General features: G+C 39.6%; 1 protein-coding gene across 3 annotated transcripts in view; it reads right to left on the bottom strand.

Moving 5' to 3' along the window:
- CTNND2 (catenin delta 2) overlaps window positions 1-13,055 on the bottom strand; it is a 550,669-nt gene that overhangs the window by 126,909 nt on the left and 410,705 nt on the right. For all 3 annotated transcript variants that reach the window (XM_088528913.1, XM_088528914.1, XM_088528912.1), the window contains exon 11: window positions 5,041-5,254. In XM_088528913.1, coding sequence (XP_088385039.1) covers window positions 5,041-5,254 — 214 coding nt within the window. The remainder of the gene's footprint in view (window positions 1-5,040; window positions 5,255-13,055) is intronic.

The following is a 13,055-nucleotide window of genomic DNA, read 5'->3' as shown; positions in this document are numbered from 1 at the left end:
TGAAGATTTAATCAAATTTCTAAATTTTCTTTTTCTACTGATTTCAGTAGGAAATTTTACTTCCTATCACACCCATTTGAAGAAACACTAGGAAAGATTTATGAAAGCTAGTACTTTTCAAATCTTCCTTCTGAATTACAAACATTTAACATTTAAACAAACAAATTCTCAGGGACAAAGGCAGTAGATTTGAAAACTGTAAATCTTTTATCAAAATGTTATTAATCTTTTATTAAAATTAAACATATTTCTTATGTTAAAAGAAAAAAAAAGAAAAAAAGAGAAAAAGAATCCCACTGACAGCTGGACTTTTTAAACAGGTTTTCCTTTTTCTTTTTCTCTTCCATAATGCCGCCCTGCAGCTGCTGGCTACAGGGCAAAGCCAGTCAGCAGCTCCTGTGCTTGGCAAGTCTCTCCAAGCACTTGCACTTTTACAGGAAATTTGCTGATCTGCGGAGGACAAACTGAATGAATGGAAATGAATTAACACCGTCTCCTGCCAAAATCCAAACAAGCACTTCTGAAAGGAGTATTTACCTGTTTGGAGCTGGGAGTTACCCATTTCCTCACTTAACCTTTCTAATTGCCTTGATTTGATCACGTTGCAGGCCCAAGACAAAGCTAATTCAGAGCGCTGCATCTCAGAAATCCTCTCTCTACTTTATTCGTTCACTAATTCCCCTCCTTCATTTTCTTTAACTGCACAAGGTCATTTTCCCCAGATGGTATTGGGCAGTCTGATTCTCTTTGCTCAGCCTGTAGTGAAACACATTTCCTTCAGCCTCTCCCCAGCAGCATGACCGTGGCTCCACCAGCACCGCCATTCGCACACAGACACGGCTTTTCCACCTGCCTCTCTGAAAACACTGAACCTAAAACACTGCATATCTCTATCATCTAGTATTCAGTTAATATGATGACTGTATTCTTTCTCCGGGTCCAAAAGCAAGCCACTACATCCATAGCTATTTTGGTGTCTGCACCTACCTATTTGGTATCTGAATCTTCCTACCCATCCTTTTATCAAAGGTGGTAACTAGTTAGGGACACATTTCCTTATACTTTACTTGTATTAGTCTTAAACAACATGAATATGATTATTACCCAGGACATTTAATATGCTAAAACAGGACCAGAATATTTAATACAAAGAAAGAAAGAAAGAAAGGCATGCCATGACTTTTGGAACTGTGTCAAAGAGAGACAGAGTAATAACACAGCCAATACAAGAGTGTGATTCCCCTTAAGTCAAGGGGAAAGCCACCTGCAAGTGCAATAAAACACCCCTTACTCATCATCACATCAAATTTCCAAAGACCTAAAGGGCTACAAAGAGATGCCACCTCTAAATGAGAAGTTTATATCACAATAAAATGTCACATCTGTGTTTACACACTCCAGTAACTGAGCTAATGTCAAGGCCACTTTGGCAGAAAATTATTAAACTGCCTGAAAATCCTAAGGACTAAATATCCAGCCCTTCCTCAAAACACTGTTAAATTTGATCTACTATCATAGAAATCAAATGCAGAATACCTAAAAAAGGCCAATTAGAGCATAATAAACAGAAAACAACTCTAGTATTACAGTAATTCTGACTTCGCAAATACTCAACAGGAGAAGCATATATTTGGTATTTAAAAATTGTGAAGAATTTACCTAAAAACACATCTACCAAGTACCTCTTCTCCCAAAGTATGGGAAAAGCTGCAGTTAAACAGAACACTCCTTTGACCTGCCTTGCACATCCCTGCAAGCTCAAAGGGATCTACTGGAGCGTCCGACCAACTGCAGCAGTTACCCCACAAGACAGATACAGGGAGAACAACACAACACACAACTGCCTTCAGGAACGCCAAGGGCCTATCCACAAGGTTACAAGTGCCTCATTGGAAGAACCCAGCCGCTGCTAAAAATAAAGGCTGCTATTAATCACTGGCAAACACACACAAGTGCTACGTAATAATGTTGTTGAAAATTGTGTGACAACAAAAATCAAACCGAACTGAAAGAACTGCTGTCTCAAGCTGTAATTATAGACAACATAACTTGTCTTGAACCCCAAATACTTGAAATTAAGTGATTTTTTAATGTTCACCCCAAATATGAGCCAAATACCCTTGGCTAACTAGTCCTTTGTTAAGCAGGATGAATAAGTACAAAATTTGCCATTTTTTTTCGGGACTGGATTATATCCTTTTTGATTCAATGAAAATAAAGACCAATGAAATATATAGGAACTATGTATATATGTAGGTCTATGTACAGTGTTACATAGTTTCTGCATTTTAAAACTTTTGGGGTTAAATTGATAATTTTCCTAATTCCTGTTTTCAGTAGACAATAGCTAAATCTCTGACACCTTCATGTCAACCACAAACAAGCAGCAGGCTGTCTGCCCACACAGTGAGAAGTAATTTTCCCTTTCATTATTTCTAGTTACATCTCCTTCTAAAAGTGGATCATCCACTTTGCCCTGCCAATCAAATATGTCATATGCGGTTTGAAAGCTCGCGCTGCAGTTGTATAGGGGACCTGTCTAAAAGGGGCTGTTGCTAATTTAGCTAACTTATGTCTTGGGAGCAGAACCTGCGATCCCATCTGTGCTGCATTTTGCTTGTCCAAAAGAAGAGAAGAGCAATTCCGATAGTTTTAACCCTGGTAGGGAAGCAGGCATCACATGTAGCTGATGGAAGAATGAGCAAGTGTAGGTTGCATCTAGCAGTAGCTGATTGCCCTTACTTTCTCCACAAGGCATTAGTGGGGGCATGCCTGTGCTATCCCTGAAACATTTATTTTTGGTGCCCTTTTTTTCTGATAGGAAAGCAAACAGCAAAGACACTAAAACACAATTTCATGGCAGTGTTTGTAATTAGCTCCTAACGCAGGAAAGGAAAGCAGAGCCCCAATTCTGCTCCGCATTGTCACTATTAACAAGTGAAAACATTTGTTTTCCACCATCTGCTAACTCGGTGCTAATTTTGCGCTGCATTCTCATCTATTTATGATTATTAGAGAAGTGTTATCGTTCAATGAGTTTAAAAAGAAAGGCTGTTGCTTTTCCCTTTACACTGAGCTGCTAGGAAAATCAGTAGCGCAGAAGTAGTTATGCAGGGTTTTCCGGTCAAAAACAGTGACTACACAAGCGTTTCTGGAATATTTCTATAAGGTTCAGTTTACCCAATCCAAAAATTTGAGCCTGGTAAGGTTTTCCAGTATGAGTTGAAGGCCTCTGCTAAGAAGCAGGAAGAGGAGAGAAATGAAGAAGGAATGAGTGTCTCCTGCTCACAGCCCCTTCCTCACAGCCAAGTGCCTCGCTGGTGCTTCACAATGGCATCTTGCTAGATTTCTGGGCAGGTTTTGTGGAGATTATGGCACAATGAAATTTCTGGGAAGAAGGAAAAGTCATAAATCCAGCAGAACAACAGAAGACATTATTGGGCAAACAAGGAGCTGCCAGGGAAACACGTTTGCTGTTATTTTCTTAGCACTTCCTTCGGGCCACGGTGGCACTGCTAAATAATTACCTGCCTCAGCTTGAGGAAACTGAAAAGAAACAAGAGAAACTTTTTTTTATTTCCCCTTGCACTCACCACCACGTTATTTTTTTCCCTCATTATCATGGCAACTGCTGCAGGAGTTACCCTGTCCTTTGGCAGGAAGGACAGGAGGGAGGCATTGCAGAAAACAGCAAAGCAGAACAGATTAAGATGCACAACGCTAGCTGGTTTTCTAAAAGATTTAAGAAGAGAAGTGCAGCTATGAGTGCGGCGTTGGGCAAGAGCCTTGTAGACTAATATCCCTACTGGCATTTCATTTTCAAACCAAGGTCCTGTGACTTGCACTCGGAGAGGCACAAAGCCCAGTCAGGGCAAAAAACACTCTTCTAGGATGCGCTGATTTAAAAATGAAAAACTAAAAACAGGTTCAAAAACAGGCCTAGCAATGAAATCCTGAACTCCAAGTGACTTTGTTTCCCTCCTCGGAGTCATCTTGCCCTGCTGCCCTTTTACAGATGCTCAGTGCTGTTACTATCCCCATCAGCCGCATCTTCCAGCCCTGTTGCTGTTTATGACCAAGGAAAATGAGGCAAACGAGGACCCAGAGCCTCCGTCACCAGTTCTGCCACCCTGCAGGGGACACCACCAGCGCTGGGGCTGTGCAGCTTCTCTGTCCCATCAATCCTGCCTAATGAGGAGAAGAAGGTGGTAGGTGTTGCAACTCAAAGACAAAATTAAATACAAAAATCTGCATTTAATCCACACCATGTAGTTTATTCCAGCAAGGAATCTAGAGTCAATCAGGGCATGATAATCCTATGAAGTGTGTCCTAAATGAGGCCTGCCCCACAGGTGCGAGCAATTGCTGTGGAAATGCATGATAATGTAAATGCTGGTGCTCCTATCACAAAAATGAGAACTTTCCTCAGGTATTTGTGTAGGAAAGTCACAATAGAAAAAACACAGGCATTGCAAAAAATCTTAAGATTTTCTCTTTGCAGCATTAATTTAATCACCACATTCTTGTTAGTCACTAAATAGGTTGAAATCACAAAGCAAAAATATAAAAAAAGCAATCTTCCATCTTCTGGTTTGCATTTTAAACAGGATGTTTTAGAGGAAAAGGGAGAAATCGACAAACACTTCAGACTGGTAGTATTTGATAGTGTTTCTGTATGCCTGAAACCTCCCTCCCCACTCTAAGTTTTATTAGGGAAAAATAATTAGATTTTTCTCTATTAAGAAAAGAAATAATCTTTACCAATACCTGCAGACCCTGTGTACAACATACAGCACCACTCTTAGAAGAAGATTCACAGCTAGCAAAGAAGAAAGTAACCAGGTCCCCTAACAGGAAACCATGTCCTCACCAGCAAACTGCCTGCAGAGTATTCAAGTTATGCAATATTTCATATACCCCAAGTATTTTGATAGCACGAGAAAGACGGTAATAAATAGAAGGTTATTGATGGAGTAACTGACACACATCACAACTGTGCAGACAGGGTTGGAAACACAACAAGGAACGAAAGACTCAAACCTGTGACCAGTTCTCTGATTTCCAAATCTGTAGTCTTGCGGAGTAACCGTACTAATGCTGGGATGCCACCACAGTTTTTCAGGGCAATTTTGTTGTCATCGTTTGCCTTCCCATACACCAAATTTCTCAAAGCTCCACAGGCACTACGGTGGACTTCTGTCATTCGATGGTCCAATAGGTCCACCAATAATTGTATTCCACCTTGTCGCCTTATCTGAAACAGAACAAAGTCAGGACCATAAAATTGGGGAATGAACACCAGCATTATATTTGCTGCTCAGTTTAATAAAGCTCTGGTTTATGCAGGCTCTACCCACTGAAACTATGCTAGTATCCTACAAAGCAGGTATATTCAATTTCTTTGATTCTTCCTACTAGCCTTTCAGTGGTAACGTAACTGTACAACAATCAACTTGAGCCTCTTTAAAAGCAGCAAAATGTTATCCAAAAAGGTTGCTTCAGAGAGGTTTCTCAAGGTTCTGCCAGATTTGACTTGGCAAAGGTTCCTCCTGCACTTTAGAAACATCATCTGCGTCAAGAGCCTGGACATCACTGATGCACATAATAGGAGAGGAACAAGCTAGCGACTGTGCACTCTGAAGGAAGAGACCACAAGACTAGTATTGTCCTGCTCTGCAAGGAAAAGAACAGAGGAAACAATGGATTAAAGATTTTAAGGCTCTGGCATTTTCATTTATTTACTTGGCATGTAAACAATTACCGTAGTCTCTGTAAGGATGCAATATCTACAAAACAAAAAGTTGTATGAGTGAAGATGTAAAAGGGAAGATGTCTGCATATACATGATGACAAGGGGATGGACAATTCAAGTGAGAATATGCTCTGTTATGACTGAGGATGATCCTTAAGTGATGCAGGAGCAAAATTCTTGTTAGTTCCTAAAATGGCCTACAGAAGCATACAATTAATGCAGTGTTTTGTATAAAATCCTGGTTTATCACAAGGTCATTCACAATATAACCTGGAAAAGTAACTGAAAACATAAAGAGTTCTCAGCAGGTATCCATAGGTTTTACAATCTTTATGAGAAAATATGCTGCACAATCACAAAGTCGAGCAATTATTTTTGGGTTAAGGAACTAATTTAGTCAATCTCTAAGATACAGCACATCAACCATCTGAGTTTCTACTCGAAACCTAGATAAGATAAGAAAGATAACCAAGTATTCAAGCTTAAAAAAATATGTATATCAGAGCCTAAAGATAGTGGTTTGATTTTTGTTTGGAAAGTGTTATGACATGACTTCAAATTAAGGAACTAAAAACTAACACTTCAGTTCCCTGATCTTCTCTCACACACACACTGTTCTCAGATGACATGCTTTTATTTAATTTTATTTCTGAAGAAAGCAAGCACTGCCTTCATCTGCATTCTGAACAGGTCCTGGTCTTTTGCAGCAAATGCAAAATCTTCGTAAAATCCACAGGAAATAAAATTAGTTAAATGGTGAAGATACAGTTTACAGTTTTAGGCCAGGAATGAACCTTAAGAGAAGAAGCTGGAGAAGTATGGGAATCTGCTGTCTTCAAGAGTGACTCGCCACTATTAAGATGCCTTTTTTTTTTTTTTTTTAACTGTTACTTCAAAGAAAACCCCACAAGTAATCCACATATACAAGACATACAACCATACTCTTATCTTGGGCACAAATAACAGGTAAGCCTTATATGAAGGAAAGATACAAAAGGAGAAGTATAAACATACCTGAAACAAATGATCATGGAAGACAAGGACAGCAAATACATTTTATTAAAAAAGTTAAATCCATTTGCTACCAACTCGGCTGACAGGGTTCTCTAGCCCTGTCTGCTCCTCAAGCTGTGAACAGCATTGGATCTTCTCACAATAAACTCGAGAAGCTAACACCTAACGTCCGGGGAGTACAAAGGTTTATCTCCAAGGAAGTTGTACTGACAGCTCTGTCAAAATTTTCTGTGTGTGTGTGTGTGTGTGCATGCGCTGCTAGTGAGGGCGCAGAGCCAAGTCAGGCACACTAAATAGCCGTTTTACCACCTACAGCAATATTTTGCCTAGGACATAAGAAAAAAGGAGACAGCTATAGAGTATTTTCCAAACGGCAGGGGAAAAGTGAGACATTATTTTTAGAATCAAAGCTTATCATGGCACATCCCCATTTTTGTAATAATAGCAAGACCAGTACCACAGCAGTCTTACTGTTTAAAAAATATATACTCATTTATACTTCATATATTATGGTATTAAATTAAAACCTTATAATGTGTATACACTTACAATACAGCTTTGGGCCAAATCCCACAACAGTAACTACAGAGATAAATCAAAACCTTTTCCTGGTGGTCACTACATGAGTGCACCATGTTGAACTGAGCAGTCTGAGGCCACGTGGGAGACTGCAGCTGCCAGGGCTGCATCCAAAGGGCACACATGTGAGCGGACGGTTGTACGAGGAGTGAAATACAGGCGCACGGGCCAACCCGTGAGAGCCCACGCTTCGACTGCCCAGGACACCAGCGCGCCGTTCACTTCAGAAAAACCCATCGCAGAAGATGCGTCGCAACAGACTAGGAACAGAAGTACACAAGTGGGGCTGCTACGAGGAGCACTGTGCAGAACAAGAGGATCAGCACAGGCCTAATAGGGAATGGTTCTGCACTGTTAAAGCCCAATATGCAAAATGATTATTTTAATTGCTGCACTGACTAGACAAAAAAAAAAGTCATGAATGATGAAAGGAATGATTAATAGCATTTCTTCAAAACAGGGGCATTAAATATTCATTTGAAATACATTTCTGCTAGGAAAATAAAAGGCAATATAACAGAAATGCAACTGATGTTACATAATTCTTTATCAAATTCAAGAAAATGCTTTAAATTCTACCGAAAAAAACCCAGCTACGTTCACCTGGAACAGACTAATGTTACTATGCAAACATTCTCTAACTATCCAGGCTCAGAGGTCTTGGCAAAGTAGCTGTGCTACTACACAAAAGAAAGATGAAGCTGCTTCTTCGCAGTTGAAAGTCCATCTACTGATGGTTCTTTTATTTTTAATCTGGACTACTGTCACACTTTTTTTTTTTTTTTTTTTTTTTTTTTAACTTCCAGCAGTCCATTATTGATCAAAAATCTTAACCCATCTCCATGTTTCCACATTTACACAGCTGCTTCATACTGTTTTCTCCAGCAGGTTTAATTATGCCTCATAAATTTTGAGATTGTGACAAATGCTACCAGAATCTATTTACATTTACGGAAACTGAGGTAAAGAAATTAAATTACTTGTTCAAATCCTCTGTGGAGCTAGGACTCCAGCCCGGAAGAGCTCTCAGGCTTAGGCAGTTCCTCAGGGCAGGTTCTCGGCCGAGCTAAGTTGCAACCGCTCCAGTGAATTCAGCAGTGCTACTGCCAAATGTATTTGCTAAGGACACCTCGATGGGTGGATAAACAGCAGTTCACACCAGTGTGGCATCAAATGCCACTTTCTCACATGACTTTCAAAAGAGCCTTTGATCTCTCCCTTGAGGTTATATGAACAGGACATTTCTGAATGTAATATCTATTGACACATGGCTGTTGGAGACAGAGAAGATGTAATCCCTGTTCCTAAGAAGGAGCTCCTGGATGTCCTCTGCCAAGAGCCTTTGAGAAATGTAATTTATTGGTCTCAGGGTTGACTTTTGATTCAGTGGATGTGGCTCCATGATGAGCCCACAATACATTTTTCACAATACGTTTTGCATGACAGTGGACTGTTAAGCATTTAACTTACCACAAGATACATGCGACTAGCCTGAAGTATATGCATTGATAAAACAGGTCAATAGTATATTGATGATATGTCTGAAAAACATGGATATATTGCCTTACTTTATGATTTCAACACATGAACTATTTAACAACTTACTTTTCCTATTTGTTACAATAGATTGTAAGGATGTGTGGAATGTAAGGACACATGGAGAGAAAAAGAAATGCAGAACATAAAGAATATGTCAGTATTCCGAACATAAGACACCTATCTAGCATACAAAGACAAAACAGGGAAAACAATAATACTTATTAGACCAAACCCTAGACAAAAGAGACAATGCCAAAAATGAATGAGATCACTGGCCACTGAAAGAACCACTCCAAGTCTTAGGGAGGCTCAACCAGAGCTTTTGTAACTGATAAAAGAAGTATCTGTGTGTGGGAGGTAGGGGAGAGGAGATGTAAAGGTTATTATGGATCTCACAGCAAAGAGGAAGCTTACTGTGGGATGCTTTAAGGGAATGCGCAAAACTTATGGGACATTGAGAGGAAGGGCCCTAGGCAGGAAGGGGAAGAGGGAGAAATGCACATGAGAGAATGGAGAGGGGAATACATGATGAAAGGGTCCAGTCATAAATAAACAAGCTCCTTGTCCATACAGTCGTTTGGCCAAGCCTCGTGCCTGATCACCATAGTCTTTTTTATCTCACTAAATGCTATTTCTCACCCTGTTTTTGGATGAGGTGCTCTGCATTCTGGGTGTGCACAGCGACAGCTGGAGTAGTTGATCAGATCAGAGGTCTGGGAGCTGGGGGCCCTAGAGACTATGGGTCTGAGCCAGCACTGCAAAGACCTGTTTGTGCTTGTGTGGATGCACAATCTGCCAGCAAGTTTTGAACCTCATAAACCATCTAATAGGGATGGTTTTATTTCTAGGAATATCTCTATCTAATGCATTTCTCATTCATTTATTTTTGTTTTTATTGATAAGTAGTTTAGGTTAATAAATACCACACACATTACATCTGAGATCTTAACCGGCTGACACGTTCAGCCTTAGAGCATGTTTAAGTGAAGGGTGCAGAACAAGAGCAGCCACCGGCTGCCTCTTCAAGCCCGCGTAAAGGACAAATGCCCAAGTTCTGATGCGGTGCCACAACGTTTCTTGCTCTCTTTCCAAGCAGCAGTTAAACCTTGAGCACACCAAATGCTTGTAACAGCAAGAGAACAAGGCCTGGCTCCACAGATAGGAAGTACTTTATGCTGCATTCAACCAATGCTCTTATACTAAGGGCCTCCTGGGCACAATGGATCAAATTTAGAGCTACAGTCTAAAAAATCTGAGACCTCTCCCCAGGAGTATTTAGATCCCTTTGGGATAGAGGCAATCAGCAAAGCCATCTGCCTGGATCTACAGCTTTGGGGTTCTTCTGCCCGCCCTGTGTTCCCCTCGTTGAACATAACATTTGCTCTTTTACATATTACTCTGCTCAAGAAATACTTTCTGTGCTCAAAAAACATCTGATAGAGGACAATTTATGAACATGAGAACCCTCAGAAAGGATATAAAGTGTAAGGATTGCAGGATATTTTTCTGCCTTTTTGATTTAGCTCTTATTTTTCATGATAAATAACTGACAGGGTCTGTACAAACTGTAACACAGCTTGAAACAGAATTATTGTCAGGTGTGAGCTGTGACAGCCCTACCGCCCATGACCTTAAATTGACAAAACATGCTACCTGCCACTGATTCCGCACAAAAGCCATGCTGCTCCCTCAGGCTCTTTATTTAAAATCTAGCAATATGAATTCAACTAGCTTGTTTCTCCAGGGAATGGGGATGTTTGCCTGAAAAGTAAGGATAATCAGTACTGTCAGCTTGAACAGAATTCATGTTTCACTTACAGGCAAAAGTATTATTGTCTTACATTTAAAACCTCTGCTAACTTTTCAAATGTGAACAAAATATAACTGAACAACCTTCCCACATACTACGCACCAGTAGAAAACCAGGTCTCGCTTCTGACTGTTCCTTTTAGCTTTGCAACAGCAGAAGCAACGTCAAAGCAAACAGGCTTCAGGTGTTTTCACTATTACTACTGTTTGAACTCTAGTGAATGCTGAAATAAAAATTACTCTATTCCTTCCAGCAGCAGAGAACAAAAGCAAAAAACCTTCCTCTTCAATCACTGCAGAACTTTATTGGTCAGAGTGGAAATCTTCTCTTCCATCTATTAGAAGGCTGCAAAAATCACAGCAAGATTTACCAAAAGGAAGAAAAGAGAAGCTTCAACTTTCAAATGTAGTCTAGCCAAAGATTGTTACAAAATGAAATATTCTAGCACTGCCTATAAATACTACTGTCATAGAAAGCAAAACACCTCCCCTCTTCTATTTATACTCAGCAAGTGGATATCTGTCATATTGTTCAAATTTTGCCTGTATGTATAACTGGCACATCCTCTTCTGTATTTAATTTTGATTTCTCTCTGCCTTGCAACATGGAATATAATGGAAACAGAATTGGATTTGTGAATAGTTGACAAAAAGTACCACAGGCATGAAGAATTCTTTAAAAGCAAAGAGATGGAGAATGCTGGAAGCATTTCATACAGTGAAGAAGAGCTACCATAGCAGAGACATGCAAAACATAAAATAGCACGAAGAAGGCAAATTAAGTGTTCCTATTTACAATCTCATATAAGAAAACACAGGTACTCAGTGAAGTGGAAAAGTGATAAATGGAAGCTTTAAGGATCACCTTTCTTAACCAAAGGGGCCAAAATCAGATGACAGCATTTCCTACTGCAATATATGAATGCACCTAAGACTTCAGATATGGAACAGGGTACTTAGGATGAAAACAGATCCTTTAAACGTTCAACAGGATATGCAATAATGAGGAATGTATTATCTCCTACCTACACAAGCCACCACCTAGACGGACTTCATCCAAAGCAGGTGAAAGAAATCTAAAAACAATGAAGCTTTTTGAGACATGGAAATGGAGCTGAAGGAACAAAAACAAATGAACAAACAAAACACCATCAAAACAAGATACAGAAATAATACTTAGGACAGTAATTCTCTTAAGATTATTGTACTGGTTGCAGCTTTACTTGCTTACCACCAAATCTGCTCAAGTATCTATGGAACAGCAGGCAGACAACACAACATCCTTGCATATAAACACACGTGAGATTTATTGCAGACAAATTTACCTGCCACATCATGGAGCAATTTAGGCTCATTAGCAAAGTAATTTTCCGCAGGTTTAAAAAAGTGCTGAGCAATTTTGGCTTAAAATAGAGTGGAATTAAAATAGAGTGGAATGCTATGCAAATTGCTGCATTAGTTCAGAAGTCTAATTAGTTTAAGAAACCTAAATCTGGGATTGGATCTGGGTCCCATTTAAAAACAGTTTTGTAGAACTGTCATTAAGGACTTCTTGGAAGAGACACAAAGGTAACATAAAGCCGCAACAGGTATATTTTAAGTTAAACAGAGCTAAACAAAACTAAGTGTTGAGCTATAGCATGTGAAGACCAATTGGAAGAATTTGGGAATCTCTGTAGACACTGTGTGGTTGTTTGGAAGAATGGTTGTGTGACATGTTAGGACCATAAGCACAGGGTCAACTCTCAGAAGCTTTTCTTCTGGGAGTGGATATTCTATTTCTTGCAGCCAAGGGAGTCTCTTTTCAAGAGACCTCAAGTCTCTTAAGTGACCTCTTTAGATCCTGGCATCTACACTTGGGCTAACACAGACCCAAAACATGTTCGGTCACGTTCTGACAGATGGAGACTCAAAATCATTTTCTAAAATTGTCCTGAAGAGGGATGAATAAAACTGCCGCATCTCTGGTCGGTAGGTATTTTGTCCTATGCTATGTTCTGATTTTCATGCCTGGTAGGAAGGCCATGACTATTGTAAGTCAAGGTTTGAATATTATCCCAGTCCTTTCAGGAAAGAAAATCTCCTGGTAGGAGTAAGTTACCTGTGGTAAAATGATTTAACCTAATGATCTTTACATTCATAATTTTCTAAGACTACACAAGAACCTTATTCTAAAATCAAACATCAAGCATTAAAGGGATCATCTGAACTAACTGGCTGTCCTAACTACAGCCAAAGAGTTGATTGTCTGAAAAAAGTGCTGATTGTCTGAAAGTGAAACTATTAGGAATGTGATTTTTAATTCCCCTAATAAAAGCAGTATCTCCTAAAACAGGAAAGATTAAGACCTGCATTAACCATG

The sequence above is a fragment of the Tinamus guttatus genome, unplaced genomic scaffold (genome assembly GCF_059628265.1).
Source record: "Tinamus guttatus ecotype Peru unplaced genomic scaffold, ASM5962826v1 Tinamus_guttatus_pri_ptg000315l, whole genome shotgun sequence".
In the NCBI taxonomy this organism is placed as follows: domain Eukaryota; kingdom Metazoa; phylum Chordata; class Aves; order Tinamiformes; family Tinamidae; genus Tinamus; species Tinamus guttatus.
The sequence above is the reverse complement of the archived record's forward strand: the minus strand, read 5'-3'. Positions and strand labels throughout refer to the sequence as shown.